This window comes from Culex quinquefasciatus, chromosome 2, assembly GCF_015732765.1.
Source record: "Culex quinquefasciatus strain JHB chromosome 2, VPISU_Cqui_1.0_pri_paternal, whole genome shotgun sequence".
NCBI lineage: Eukaryota > Metazoa > Arthropoda > Insecta > Diptera > Culicidae > Culex > Culex quinquefasciatus.
In genome coordinates this window covers 58,968,296-58,983,919 of record NC_051862.1, presented here as the reverse complement: position 1 = coordinate 58,983,919, position 15,624 = coordinate 58,968,296, and the positions used below count along the sequence as shown (strand labels likewise).

General features: G+C 37.1%; 2 protein-coding genes across 5 annotated transcripts in view; both read left to right on the top strand.

Annotated features, from left to right (window-relative positions):
• Positions 1-15,624, top strand: part of LOC6044436 (5-hydroxytryptamine receptor) — a 314,507-nt gene that overhangs the window by 170,056 nt on the left and 128,827 nt on the right. The window lies entirely within an intron of this gene.
• Positions 3,146-8,838, top strand: LOC6044442 (embryonic polarity protein dorsal). Its single transcript, XM_038251624.1, has 3 exons — positions 3,146-3,313; positions 7,556-8,376; positions 8,432-8,838. Exons 1-3 carry the CDS (start codon positions 3,214-3,216, stop codon positions 8,813-8,815), a joined length of 1,305 nt encoding a protein of 434 aa, XP_038107552.1. The 5' UTR covers positions 3,146-3,213; the 3' UTR covers positions 8,816-8,838.

The window sequence follows — 15,624 nt, the reverse complement described above, 5'->3', positions numbered from 1 at the left end:
TCAACCCACCGTTCCTTTCTTCCGACAATGACATACAGCTGAGTTGGTTTATGTTTGTTGGTACAATTCTACAAGCTCTTTCCCCGCCCAGCCACCACCCAGCCCCGAAAACCCCTCTTCCCAAGTCCGCCTAACCGTAACACCTGATATCCACCGGATCCTTAACCCATGTGGAGACACTGCCGTGGCACAAGACTTCCCGTTTTTTTCCCGAAAATTCAATTTAACTCCCATTGAGAGGATTAAATTTTCAGTCAAAAGCGGAGGATTAATAGCCTCTAAGTAAATTCAATTTTCTCACCCTGCCTCATCTTGCCGGAGCGTTGTGTTCACCTGGGCTGGGATTATCCTTGGATGGCGGAAGGGGCGCACAACTCTGACAACAATTCTTCTTTTACGAGTGTATCTTACTTCGGTGGTCTTTGGAAAATGTCCAGTTTTTTCTCCAGTTGGGTCGTTTATCCTGATTACTGGCACAGTCTCGTTATTTTCGTTTGTGCGACACTAACGATCTCCACAGGTTGTAGTTTTATTTTTTTTGCTCATTTCTATCAACATATTGGACCATTTTGGTCGTTATTGTTGACCACAATGTGAGGAAAGAATAGCCCGTGTGGTGACATAAATTATGGGACATTTGGGAATAATAGAGACTGGTGGCACTGGCTTGAATGTATTTTTCCAATTGGAAAACCAATTTATTTGCACTTCTTTTTTTTTTTTCACGAAAATCACGTTTTTTCGAAATTTTGAGTACGCCACCAAATTGGGCGTCCAATTTTACACAAAAGTTCCATTGACACTAAATGTCTATCTCTTCACGGTTTCAAATCACGGAAGAACGTGTTTCAGTCAATATCCTGAAAAATGAAGAGTTTGTACCGCCCCTCTAACACGAGAAATCGAAAAATGGACCTTGGATTCGTGATCAGGGACCAAAATTACCCCTTAGAGAAGTTTCACGGAAATCGAAGAGGGGTCGAGGCAACTTTTTCCGATTTCCTGTGAGTTGGCGGAGAATTGCCCATTTATGATTTATGATTTATGATTTATGATTTATGATTTATGATTTATGATTTATGATTTATGATTTATGATTTATGATTTATGATTTATGAATCATGATTTATGATTTATGATTTATGATTTATGATTTATGATTTATGATTTATGATTTATGATTTATGATTTATGATTTATGATTTATGATTTATGATTTATGATTTATGATTTATGATTTATGATTTATGATTTATGATTTATGATTTATGATTTATGATTTATGATTTATGATTTATGATTTATGATTTATGATTTATGATTTATGATTTATGATTTATGATTTATGATTTATGATTTATGATTTATGATTTATGATTTATGATTTATGATTTATGATTTATGATTTATGATTTATGATTTATGATTTATGATTTATGATTTATGATTTATGATTTATGATTTATGATTTATGATTTATGATTTATGATTTATGATTTATGATTTATGATTTATGATTTATGATTTATGATTTATGATTTATGATTTATGATTTATGATTTATGATTTATGATTTATGATTTATGATTTATGATTTATGATTTATGATTTATGATTTATGATTTATGATTTATGATTTATGATTTATGATTTATGATTTATGATTTATGATTTATGATTTATGATTTATGATTTATGATTTATGATTTATGATTTATGATTTATGATTTATGATTTATGATTTATGATTTATGATTTATGATTTATGATTTATGATTTATGATTTATGATTTATGATTTATGATTTATGATTTATGATTTATGATTTATGATTTATGATTTATGATTTATGATTTATGATTTATGATTTATGATTTATGATTTATGATTTATGATTTATGATTTATGATTTATGATTTATGATTTATGATTTATGATTTATGATTTATGATTTATGATTTATGATTTATGATTTATGATTTATGATTTATGATTTATGATTTATGATTTATGATTTATGATTTATGATTTATGACTTATGATTTATGATTTATGATTTATGATTTATGATTTATTCTATTTCTATTTTCAAATTTGACAATCCTTAAAACAACAGTTGCCAAAGAAAAACAACTCCACAACCCTTTTTCACATCATTCGATCCCTCTAAAATTCCAACTAAAACAAAGGCAGTCTCCACCACAGTAAAAACTAAAGGATTATTTGACCAGCCATTGACTCGAACAAAATGAAACCATTGTCGGGTGGATCCTTTCAAGTAGTCCCTTATGCTTGTTCATTGTGAGCCAACAATAAAACCGGGAGCCAGATCAGACCAAACTTTCCCGCCCATAGTGTGTGTGGACCAAACAAAAACACATCCATGCTCAGCAAACACACACCCACATATAATGGGTGGCAAAATCGATGAAAATTATTAAAACAGTTGAAAAGTCCTATTGGGATGTGAGTTAGAGAGGAGAAAAATAATGCGAAAAAGTGAAAACAGAACGTCGGAAGTAAAGCGGAACGCGAGAAAAAAAAGCTCATAAATGTCGACAATTTCATTGATTTATTGCGTGAGTTTTGGCGAAAATTTCAACTGCACAAACACACTCAAAGTCACCAGTCGGGGGCACTGGTGGTGACAGCTGTTGGTTTATTAATATTTTTAAGGGAGACTCGTAAAATATGCTGGTGATGGAAATTGCTGAAGGATGAATGTTATTGGTTTGGCGAGAAAGTTATTTTTATTTCTGATTGAAAATATTCAAGATTTCTCAAAGCAACTGTGCGTCATACATCTATTTCATCTCAAATCAAAGATATCGTTGCACGTGAATTAGGTGTGTAATGCTAATTAGGGGTAGGCTCCCATACTAACGTGAACACTAAGTGAACTCATAGCCGACAGTCGATCCCTCAATGAACTTGAGAAACCAACGTGGTCCAATGAGGTTGTTTAAACAAACCAGAGAAACTAGAAATAAGAAAACACGAAGTTTCGGGGGAATTCCTAGAATAATCAAGCGCAGAATCTCTGGAGACTCGCGCTCTCCCTCAAACAACCTGTTTCTCCCGTTGAGAATCATCACAAACAGAGAAAAAGGGTGTGCGATCGTCCGGAGCAATGAAGTATACACACGGTACGAGCTCTTGACCAGTTGCAGTCTGTGACGGGAGTAGAACGGGTGAACATCGATCGCGCGCGCAATGCGAAACTTCCAGCTGTTGAACAGTCAGATCGACGTGAGTGCAATGTTGATCCAGCAGCAGATGAATGGCGGAGAGCCGGCCGTCAGCGATATGGAAGGTGAGTCAAGATCAACGAGTGAAGTGGTGTAATTATTGGGAGGCTGGTTTTTGAGGGAGTGTTTGTTGATGTTATGATAAAGTTGAAAAATGTTTCTACTTTCAAAACTTTATTAAAAATTAGATTCAAATTATCGAGTCCTTGTCAAATCAAGTAAAAAAAACAAGATTTGAACTGCAAAATTTTATTATAAGTCATCTCGCATACAGAACTACAAAATTAGTCCAACGTTTTCCAAATGTGAAGCTTTCAAGTACTCTGAAAACTGCTGTCCCAATTCAAACTGAAGTCCTGATTCGCCCCAGTTGGCGGCACTCATTTTTCATTCTTTAAGAAGATTTTTCTTATTTCATCATAAATGAACATTGTGTTTGTCACAGGAAACGAAAATTTGAATGAGTGTTAAAGGTTATTTTAAAGTTCATATCAGTGCTGTGATTGAATGGTGGCATTCCCCCGCGACAGAGAAGTAACCGTTTGAGAGAGAGAGAGAATCTGAGCAAGAAGTCTCTCTGAGAATGATATTGATCGTTGTGAGGAAAGGCAAACACAAGATCGCTTGGAGTGTATTTTATCGTTCAACCAAATCATAAGATTTTATTTAAAAGATGACCAACAGTCTATTAAGAATCATTGGTCATTGATGATTTAACCAAGAAAATGTTTACAAATGCTTATAAAACTGCACATTTAGTGGAAATATACCCATTTTAATCACTCTAAGCCGTTCGATAATTTTTTGATACATTTACAATGTAGAGTTGCTTGCTCACTTTTATTTGAGCTATTTGTTACTTTGGAACAGTTAAGAACACTTTAAGAAAGCTGTAATTCATGATCAAAGTGCTGATAGGCCGATAATAGAAATAGGCTGAGAAAGGGTATATTTCCCCTATATTATTTCTCAAAGATGTTTCCATTAATATGCTTCATCTTTCTGTCACAGTTTTGAAAAAATATATGCAATATAATCAATATGTTATGCAATTTCCAAACAATAACCTTAAAAGTCAAAAAATGTTTCACAATACTGTAGAACAGCCCATTTTCGAAAAAGAGGTGTAGTGATGGCTTCAAATCTATTTTAGCATAATTTTATATTTTGCCCAGAAGCATCTCCAATATTTATGCATGATTTTTTTTATTTGTCTACTCAACAACTGCAGTTTGACTGTTTGAACTATTTTGCTAGTTCAGCTTCAGGTAATTTTTAAAGTAAAATTCGTAGTCTCAAACAATATCTGGCTTCCCCAACTACTTTCAAACTGGGAGTTGCGTAAAATAGTAACTTGTTTTCTCGGAATTTGCAAAATAGTTCCAGCTGTATCCAAATTCTTATGCACTCTTTTCAAATGTTGCACCTGATTAATTTTGTTAAATTTTTGTTTGTATATGATCGTTTTGCCTCTTTTATATTTTTTCTATTTTTAATGTCACTATTTAATTCATTTGCGTATTTTTCATATTTCCAACTTTAAAAGGTTATCATTTTCAATAAATTGTTTAAAAATGTTTAAAAAAGGCATAATCCAGAACATTAAAAAAATATTTGCATACTTATTTTTGTTTAAATATAGGAAATGACCCCTAAAAATCATACAAAAAATAATGAATATGTATTTCACTACTTAGGCCGTTGCAACCAAAGTTGAGAGGGGGAGAGTGAAAAAAGTGTTTTGAATGCATTTTACAACAGTCCAGTTGATTTGCTATCATTCGTTAAAAAAAAATCTTAGTAGGGGAAATATAACATTTCTCAGCCTATTTCTATTATCGGCCTATCAGCACTTTGATCATGAATTACAGCTTTCATAAAGTGTTTTTGAATGTTCCAAAGTAATAAATAGCTCAAATAAAAGTGAGCAAGCAACTCTCCATTGTTGATGAAAACTGCTAAAGTGATGAGAATTGGTCGTACGGCTTACGAAGTTGACTTTATAGCTGTTGGCCACCATTGCTAGTACCAACCACTAGTGTCTTCCTTTTTATCTACAAGGACTTCGCCGCCCTGGGCTCCTAAGTGTATGAAAATATGGCTCCCTGATTTTTTCTGACGTTTTGAATAGAAGATAACTAAAATTAAAAAAAAAACAACCTGGATATTTCAGAAATTGCAGTGCATGAACCCCTCAAGAGTATTTTTTTTTTGAAATTTTAATGATTCATCATTGCTTCTTGTTCACTTTAAATAACTGTTACTTTTGACAACTAAGCCCAATTATTCAAGAAAAAGAAGTTTTTAAAAGCCCTCTCACTCTCAAATCTATCGTGTATTTTTAAATAAAATATCAACAAATCAAAAAAAAAAAAACAAATTGTCGGGACCGTGGTGTAGGGATAAGCGTGGTTGCCTCTCACCCAGTCGGCCTGGGTTTGATCCCAGAAGGTCCCGGTGGCAAATTTTGAGACGAGATTTGTTTGATCACGCCTTCCGTCGGATGGGGAAGTAAATGTTGGCCCCGGTCTAACCTAGAGGTTAGGTCGTTAGCTCAGTCCAGGTGTAGGAGTCGTCTCCCTGGGTCCTGCCTCGGTGGAATCGCTGGTAGGCAGTTGGACTCACAATCCAAAGGTCGTCAGTTCGAATCCCGGGGTGGATGGAAGCTAAGGTGTAAAAAGAGGCTTGCAATTGCCTCAACAATCAAGCCTTCGGACACCTAGTTTCGAGTAGGAATCTCGCAATCGAGAACGCCAAGGCAATGCTGTAGAGCAGCGATTCTCAACCTTCTTCTAGGCTGGTACCCCCTGCCATGTAAATCAAGTAGGCCCGGTACCCCCGTTGAGAATAGTTGCTGTAGAGCAGCTATTCTCAACGGGGGTACCAGGCCTACTTGATTTACATGGTAGGGGGTACCAGCCTATAAGAAGGTTGAGAATCGCTGCTGTAGAGCGAACAATTTGATTTGATTGATCAACAAATCGTCGCTTGTGTGCTATCTTGAGACACGTCCTCTCTTTTTACACCAGACGTGCCACAAGATAGCACACAAGCGACGAAATCTCGATCAAATTTCTGAGCTACAAACTGATGACAAAAATGTCTCAGCATAAATAATAGACCCCAGATTTATGAACAAGTTTAAAAAATTGATCTTTTAACTAAATTTCACAGAAATTCGAATGGGGTTTGAGTTGGCAGAGTTTGTCCTTTATACTCAGTTTGTTCATATCACCAGTAATCATTTTGTGGCATTCCCCGAAAACAAAAAAAAAATGAAACAGAGAGTGAGAGAGTGAGAGTGAGAGAACTGTGAAACCTAATCTCAGAGAGACTTTTTGGATTTTTTTAAGAATGACACAAATACAATTTTAGCGGACTTTTGTACGTATCGCAAATTATTTGAGTATTTTTTAAGAAGCATATGACAAGTTACTATCAACTGAATTGTTGTTATGATAACAATATAAACGAGAATATCATTCAAAGGAGAGTGAGAGTTTTCGCTCTCCTCTCACAAAGCCAAAGTTATTTCTCGTACTCCGGCTTGGATATTGCAATTACGTCGGGAATACCACAAAAAACTGTGATGATTACCGTACTTGTTGTGATTCATTAACTGACATTTACAAAAAAAAAATTATTGTGATCCACCAACAAGTTAACGTATAAAACAAATTAGAAGTCGTAAAACAAAATGCAAAATGTCGTAGTTATGCAAAAAAAACTAATCATAAATTTACCTCCGTGTTTACAATCAATATAAATTGCGAAATGAAATACCTCGACTTGGCTGCAAACGTGTGCCTCCAGCGAGTATCAAGTCAGCGTGTGTGAAGTATTTCCCACAACAGTTAGAGTCTCCCAACAACAACGACATACTGCAGCGGTCACTTGCCGGCAAACTCGTTGCATCATCGTTTAAATGCATTCTAACATTTACTACGGTGTTAATGCCCAGCAAATTGATTTTTTTTTCTTGTTGATTTTATAAAATTATATTTGAATACAATTAAAATTCGTATGATTTCCACAAGGTCGTTAGGATCAATAAATTTAGTATTTTTTAACCATTTTTTTCCTCCGTGCCTGAGAACATCTGTACAATCGTAAAGCACGTGTCACGAGCGCGTCGCAAAGTATTTCCCATGCAACTGCAATTAGCTTCCTTCAGCACTTCACGTCAGTAGCAAGAATGAACTCAACGAGGGGGATTGTTTACATTGATCGCGGGGTTTTACCCGGCACTGAATGAAATTAACTGTGTTTACTATTTCATAATCTTACGTGTTGATTCTCGCTTTCAGTGTCCAAAGAATACACTCCCCTCAAACCACCACCCCAGCTACCCCCACCGGTGCCCCAGATCGTCATCACTGAGCAACCTCACCCAAAACTACACCGCTTCCGGTACCAATCCGAACAACGCGGATCCACTGCCGGTTCGATCCTGGGCGTTCGAGCCTCCGGCGATCGTCCCACGTACCCCACGATCGAGATCCAGGGCTACCACGGCCCGGCAAAGATCGTCATATCTTGCCTCAGCACGGACGACCCGCCCCGGTTACATCCCTACCGGTTGATTGGTCGCCCCGAGTGCCGCCACGGACTGTGCGTGCTCCGCGTTGGGCCGGAGTCCGGGATGACCTGCTCGGTTAATAATTTGGCGGTGCAGAGTGTGCTGAAGAAGGACGTGGCGAAGGAGTTGGAGCAGCGACAGCAGTGCTACCCGAATCCGTTCAAAGTTCCTGTTGGGGACGCATCTACGATTGATTTGAAGAAGGTTAGGTTATGTTTCGAGTTGTACCTGGAGACGGCTCCTGGGCAGTTCCGGGTGGTTCATCCTCCGGTACTGACGGACACCGTCTACGATCGGAAGTACAACCCGGATCTGGTCATCAGCGAGATGAGCCACTGCCGGGCTCCTGCTTCCGGCGGTAAGCAGATCATGCTGCTTACGGACACGGTGAACAAGGAGGACATCCGGGTGCGGTTCTCCGAGGATCGTCCGGATCACCTCGGGGGATTGTGGGTGGCGTACGGATCGGTTCGACGCGTTCATCGGCATGTGGCGGTCGTTGTGGAGACGCCGGCTTACGACGACCCGGAGATCACCAGCTCCGTTATGGTAGCAAAGCGTAACTTGACCAACTTCCTGGACGTTACTAACCGTTTGATTGCAGGTTCAAATCCAGTTGGAACGCACGACGGATGCAGAGCTGAGCAAACCGCTAAGCTTTGAGCTTCATCCTAGTCACAACCGGATTCCCAAGCAGGAAGTCCAATCTCCAACCTCAAACATTCCAGTCACGCAAGAACCAACTCCTGGACCGTCGTACCTTCCTCAACAACAAGACCCAAATCTCCTGCCAGTGCTGTTCTCTCTGGAAGATCTTCTATACCTTCCGCCGGTGCAGCAAATCGATCCCCGAATTCCGAACCCGCAGCAGTTCGGCCAGGAGTTGAACAATTTCACTGCGCGTAACGCCCCCGTTACGGAAGAACAGGTCGAAAATTTGTCCTGCGAAATGCTGGAATTTCGCATTGATGACATGTTGAACTTTTGAGGTCGGTTTTGTTATTAGTTTTGTTTAGTTATTAGTAAATAAACAATTAATTGAATCATTTTTTACAAAACTTCAACCATTCTGCGTTTCGATGTCACCAACAACCGAAAGAATCAAAAAAAAAATGCAAAACCGTCACATTTGCACACCACAATCCCACAAGTCACCAGAAACCCGGGCAGACGGTAATAACAAAATTAATAATATTTCAATAACAAATCCTGTTAAAATAACAAAAAGTGTTATTATTTTAACCTGAAGTTCAACTTCAAGAAGAAAAAATAATAACAGTTTCTGATAAAATAACAAAATTTGGTATTGAAGTGATATTATATTGAAAATGTTTAATAACACGCCAATAAGAGGAAATGTTATTCATTTCAAAAACTCTCCTAATAACAAAATTTGTTATTCGTTCGGTATACTGACTTAGAAATAAAATTACCACAAATCGCACAAATGGAAAAGTTTCTAAGTGTCCATAACACAATCTGTTATAATTTTTTCTTTTGTTAAATATGTTTAGATCTTTGGGATAATTTTGTCTAATTTCGTCGGGGTCAATATTTTGGCCATGAAATGGGGTCCTTAAGCTAAAATTATTCTAAAAAGTTGAAATTTTGGAAGTTGATTTTTTAAATTATTTGATATACCCCCTAAAGGACTTAGTTTAAAATGGTTAGAACTATGGGATAATTTTGACCAATTTCGTCAGGGTCATTATTTTGGCCATGAAATGGGGTCCTTAAGCTAAAATTATTCTAAAAAGTTGAAATTTTGAAAGTTGATTTTTTTAATTATTTGATATACCCCCTAAAGGACTTAGTTTAAAATGGTTAGAACTATGGGATAATTTTGACCAATTTCGTCGGGGTCATTATTTTGGCCATGAAATGGGGTCCTTAAGCTAAAATTATTCTAAAAAGTTGAAATTTTGAAAGTTGATTTTTTTAATTATTTGATATACCCCCTAAAGGACTTTGTTTAAAATGGTTAGAACTATGGGATAATTTTGACCAATTTCGTCAGGGTCATTATTTTGGCCATGAAATGGGGTCCTTAAGCTAAATTTATTCTAAAAAGTTGAAATTTTGAAAGTTGATTTTTTTAATTATTTGATATACCCCCTAAAGGACTTAGTTTAAAATGGTTAGAACTATGGGATAATTTTGACCAATTTCGTCGGGGTCATTATTTTGGCCATGAAATGGGGTCCTTAAGCTAAAATTATTCTAAAAAGTTAAAATTTTGAAAGTTGATTTTTTTAATTATTTGATATACCCCCTAAAGGACTTTGTTTAAAATGGTTAGAACTATACGATAATTTTGACCAATTTCGTCAGGGTCATTATTTTGGCCATGAAATGGGGTCCTTAAGCTAAAATTATTCTAAAAAGTTGAAATTTTGAAAGTTGATTTTTTTTATTATTTGATATACCCCCTAAGGGATTTTACTAAAATTGGCTAGAACTATGAAATAATTTTGACCAATTTCATCGGGATCATTATTTCACCATGAAATGGGGTTACAAGCTAAAATTAATCCGATAAATTAACTTTTGAGAGTTCTTTTTTTTTATTTTGTTATATTCCCTAACGGAATTGATTTATTTATTGAGATTTTTTGAAGTGTGAATAACAAAAACTGTTATTATTTTCACAGAGCCAGGAAGTCGGAGCTGACGTTGAAGTTCGAGCTGGAGTGTGACCTCGGAGACTGCATCGGATTCATCTAATTTACAGCAACTTTTACTTGGAGTCGGAATCTGTGAAGTCGGGTATTTTTGGAGAGCTAAAGTCGTCGTTGACGTCATATCCTGCATCCAGAGTCGGAGTTGTCTTCAAAGTATGGATTCAAAGTCGCTTGGAGGTACCCGACTCTGCAGCCCTGACTAGTACAGAGGAGTAATGGCAACTGCAGGTTTATTTGCAAATTACAAATAAACCAAAACAATAACTTTTTTGTTATGGAGACATACCAGTTCAATAACATTTTTTGTTATTATGCTGCTCCACCTCTCCGCACAAAATAACAAATCTTGTTATTCCTTCATGATTCCTTCTGTGTTATTGGTTTGTTATTGCAATAACAACATAATAACAGTTTAAGTTATTCTTCGAACAAATCTTTGTTATTGATTTTTGTTATTTTAACAACTAATCCGATCATCCCAATAACATATTTCGATCTTCTCACAATATCAAAAACTGACCTTCCCAAGTTATTTCCGTCTGCTCGGGAATCGCTACCGCTGGCAGTTTGACATTCCCGCAAAAACGCCAAATGGAACGGAATGCACCTCAAAAGCCAGGGATTTTCGGTTCAACGAGTTTACCTGCACGGGGGGCACTGTCGGCTTCGCAACGTCAATAGCGGGGAAATTCCGCCAAGGTATTGAAATGCAGTCTCGCTACACACTACCGGGTATGATGGCGGTGAAATGCCATCGATGATATCCCACGAAGATCTGTGTAGCAAAAGCAAACATCCGGAGGATATCGTTTTGTGCGGCTTTCTAAGAATCATGATTTGTTAATAAAGTTAGGGTGGACCTTGAAAAAAAAATCAAAATTGCACTTTTTTAAAGTTATGATTACTGTTAACAGGTAGATTAGACAAAATAGTAGTTTATGCAACAAGTTGCTATTCGATTCTTTTATTTTTGGTACAGAAAAGTAGGCTATTTCGTCGTTCAAGAATGACAGAAAAGTAAGTAGTTTCACGACGGAATTGCAAAAACTTATTTTTTAGAACTACCCTAACCATGACTTCTGATACAGTTGAAGATATTTCCGAACAGATATGTGGATTGCTAACGTTCAGGTGAACACAATAAGGGAACGAAACATCTCGCAAATTTTAGTTCTGCAGCAGTAATGGTTTCCTCTGAATGGTATGTTAAAGGCAGGATCAAACCCGTTCCGTCAAAAGCATTGGTTCGTCGAGAAATGCAACAACGCGGTGAAAGCTTTGATGAACGTGCGCTTTGTAATGAAACTCGTTAACAATCATGATGCGGAACGATTTCTGAGAAGAAATTATGAAACTGCAGCATGTTGAAGTGCATATACTGTCATCAAATGTAGCAACTACGATGACGATGAAGAGTATGCAACACGAACCCAGTTTCGAACCCAGTTTATTTTTTTAAATAAGTAGTTTCATGGATTTCAGGTCAGAACGCGTTTGACACACGTACAAGCCCGACCACCGTAAACATTTCGACGCTGTCGTGCTATCATGTCGCACCCGCCATTTCGACGTTCCGAGAAAAACGCGTTTTAATATTTGACCTTGAATAAACAAAAATGAAAGCACGTAATGTAAACAATAAAAAACCACGTTTTGTTTGGTTGACCATTCCGTGCTGAAATCCCTTTGGCCAATTGTCGCACTTACCTAAATTTTCAGGGATTGACAAGATAGCACGACAAGATTGAAACTTCTTTCATATGAAAAGTGACAAAAATCCGCGGAGCTTTTTTGGTTTTTATTGAATATCTCAGGATTGAAATCGAATTTTGGGGATCTGTAAAGGTCAAAGGGTGAGGCATTGTAAGCTGCTCAAAATGGCGATCTTAACTCAATTTGGCCCAAAATGCACGTACGACAAGTTAGCACGACGGCGACGTTTTGTAATTATAACTCGGGACTCCGGAAACCAAATTCAACCAAACTTCGTGGCAATGCACAGAATGGTCAACCATTCCATGTTTGTTATTGTTTATATTGTGTGCTCTCGTTTTTGTTTATTCAAGGTCAAACGCGTTTTTCCCAGAACGACAAAAAGCGACGTAGGGGAAATATGCCCATTTTAAGCCTAATAAGCAGTCGTGTTTGAATGATGCTGGATAATCTGGATTTTTCCTTGAAATTCAATGAAACCAAGTACACCAACGAGTAGAGCAACTTTTTATGAACATATCTGTTTATTTTCACATTTATTAAAAGTTATGCTATTCCTTTTACAAGCATTTAAAAAAAAATATTTCAGAAATGCATTCTAATCAGTCGAGTGCATTGGGCCACGCCCATTTTTCTATTGTCAGCTTAGTTCTTTTTTTCTTCCAGCGATCTTTTGGGTTTGTTTAGTGCTGCCAAAATTGATGAAATTTTAAGCGATCACTCACGAAAAGTGGCATTTATAGCGAAAGATTCCTGGCAGCACTTGCTCATTCCAACAGGCGCTGCACCAGCATGTTAGTGGTGTTGGTGGCCACCCTTTGTTCTTTATTGCATTCGCTCCTCGCTCGGTTTTTTTCAGCCTTCGATTAGAATGGATGGTCAAAATTGAAACGACAAAAGACTTAGCGCGTTTGTTTTTTTGATGGCGCTTGCTAATTATTTACATGTTTCGGGATTATTTTTCAAGTGAGTGACTAACTAATGTGCAAAAGAACATGTTGCCGGTAGTTGGAAGCAATTTTATATCTTAAGCGCTTTTAAATCGTTAGCGCTAGTGAAAAGATATTGATGGCGACTTTCAGTTAACATCTGATCATGCGTGTGGATGTGTGTGCCACCAAAATGATGAGAAATGGTCTCGCAAATTATTATCAAAAGTGCATTAAATTTGATCTTTTTGGCCAGTAAATGGCATAAATTTGCGTGTTTAATCGAGGCAGTGCTGTTGCTGGTAAGTTTATAGCCTAAATAGTATTTTTGGAGCTTTAATCGAGCATCAAACTCTCCATATGACGAAGATAGGTGTTTGATTAGAAAGGGTATATTTCCCCTACGACAAGAAAACACGACAGCGTCGATCTTATATCTAACTTTAAACTAATTTGAGTTTTCTTAATGTTAAAACAAATATTTTGTTGGAAGAGATTATCTTCGAATAGAAAAAAAAATAATTTACAATTTGAATCAGTGATTTTGTTTGCTTTTAATAAAATTATGAAAATTGAATCTCCCTTTCCACAAACCATTAATAAATCATGTGCCCATAATTTGACACGCCCGATTACTCTTAACAATGATTAATGGGTCCTTAAATTACACGCTTCGTGTAAACATTTCATATTTAAATTACGCCATGAGGCCCTGTCAATGGTGTGCCAACACTTCAGGCCACTAAATAAATTATACCAAGCCCCTCAAACCCCTGGAAGCCCCTGATTCAATCTCCAACCAACCAAACTCTTACCGCGTGTATCGTTGAATGAATTTTTAACTAGCCCGTAGTTCATTTTAGCGTGTAAATAAGTGGCCACCCGTCCCATTTTTTGTGCCCGATGAAAATGTTTAAACGAATGCAAAAAAGAGCAAGCCAAACGAGGCTGCGATTATTTATTCATTGAGCTATTTTACGGCGGAACGCGCCAAATTAGCCCGGCATTTCCCCCTACTCCAGTAGTCCTGGTAGTTGCGGGCGCTAATTGAAATGTATAGCCATAAATTATGAATAATTCTGCTCAATTTTCACCTCTCGACGACCCTATTATAGGGTCTATCCAACCCGACCCCCCCCGTGCATGCCGAGCGGGAAAATTTGTTTGAGTTTGTTTTACATTTTCCTAGAAACTACGACCAGCACTACTACTACTACAACTACTATAAAGGGTGCAGTTCGTTAGTTGAAAATGGATGTGGGCTGGTGTGGGTGTATGCATATCTGGTCCAGTTCCGGAGAAGGAAAGATCAGTTGACACTTCTAGCACATCCAGGTCCCAGCTGAAGTTGTACTATTTGCTTTTAATTTGAATCTATTTGAATTTGATTAAGCATAACCTGCGTTCTTGAAGCGAAGGCGGCAGCAGCAGCAGCAGCGCTAGTGAGATTGTACAAACACTGATGAGCTTGCTTGAAACGGGGGGCTAAATTTGAGATATTGCACTGCATAATCTGTGAGTCTACATGCTCATTGGATGACATATTCTTGAATTATGTGTCACAAACGAAAATCCCCTCATTGCTATATTTATAATACCTAAACCAATAAACACGAGTTGAGAAAATATCAAAGTAAAGCACGATTCAGAAATCTTAGGCGGCAATACAGTATTTTTTCAAATAAGTTTTCAATCAACGGAAAAGTTGCTGATATATCGTCATCAGAATTTTGGACAAAAAAAGGAACAGTATGTTATTCCATCGAGTACCTAATTTTGGCAGAATAGAACATTTACAGCTTTTAAAAGCATTTTCTACTGAAAACTGCAAGCAATTCAAAATGAATTTCCATGCATTGAGCTCGTTGGAAAATTTTTGGATTTTTTGTGAACTCCGACTCAAAAAGTTATTTTTTTCGCAAAAACAAACTTTTTGCAGTTTTGTACATTGAAAATTCACTAAAACTCAAAATATTTTTTAATTAACTCACAAATGTGAAATAGTAGTTTATGCAACAAGTTGCAAAAAGAGGATTTTTTCAGCACGAGTCGTACATTTATCCAACGAGGTTCACCGAGTCGGCGATTGTCCACGCTCCATACAAAAAAGCAGCAGTTCCATATGAAAGTTAAAGAAAAAAAATAAAAGTGCTTCGATTTGGCTCAACATTTTTCTGGGGGTTCCTTGGCCAAAATAATTAGACCCGTATTTTTTTGTTTGGCCATTAGGGTGGCCTACGCCGTGTTAGGGTGGTCCGAAAAATGGCCATTTACGTCGATTTTCACAAAAACCACTTTTTTCAAAAAATCATAACTTCGCTCCATTTCAACCGATTTTAGCTGTCTAGGGCGCAAATGAAAGATGATAAGTTGGACTTCCAAGAAAAAATAATGCGGAGTTTCAAAAATCTAGCCTAACATTTGAAAAAGTCTTATGAAAACATTAAATGCCGTTTTGACGGTGTCTGGACCAA

Coding starts and splice junctions, on each gene's coding strand:
- LOC6044442 (XM_038251624.1), top strand. CDS start 3,214: ATGCGAAACTTCCAGCTGTTGAACAGTCAGATCGACGTGAGTGCAATG. Junction 3,314..7,555: donor GGCCGTCAGCGATATGGAAG/GTGAGTCAAGAT, acceptor TCTCGCTTTCAG/TGTCCAAAGAATACACTCCC. Junction 8,377..8,431: donor AGATCACCAGCTCCGTTATG/GTAGCAAAGCGT, acceptor GTTTGATTGCAG/GTTCAAATCCAGTTGGAACG.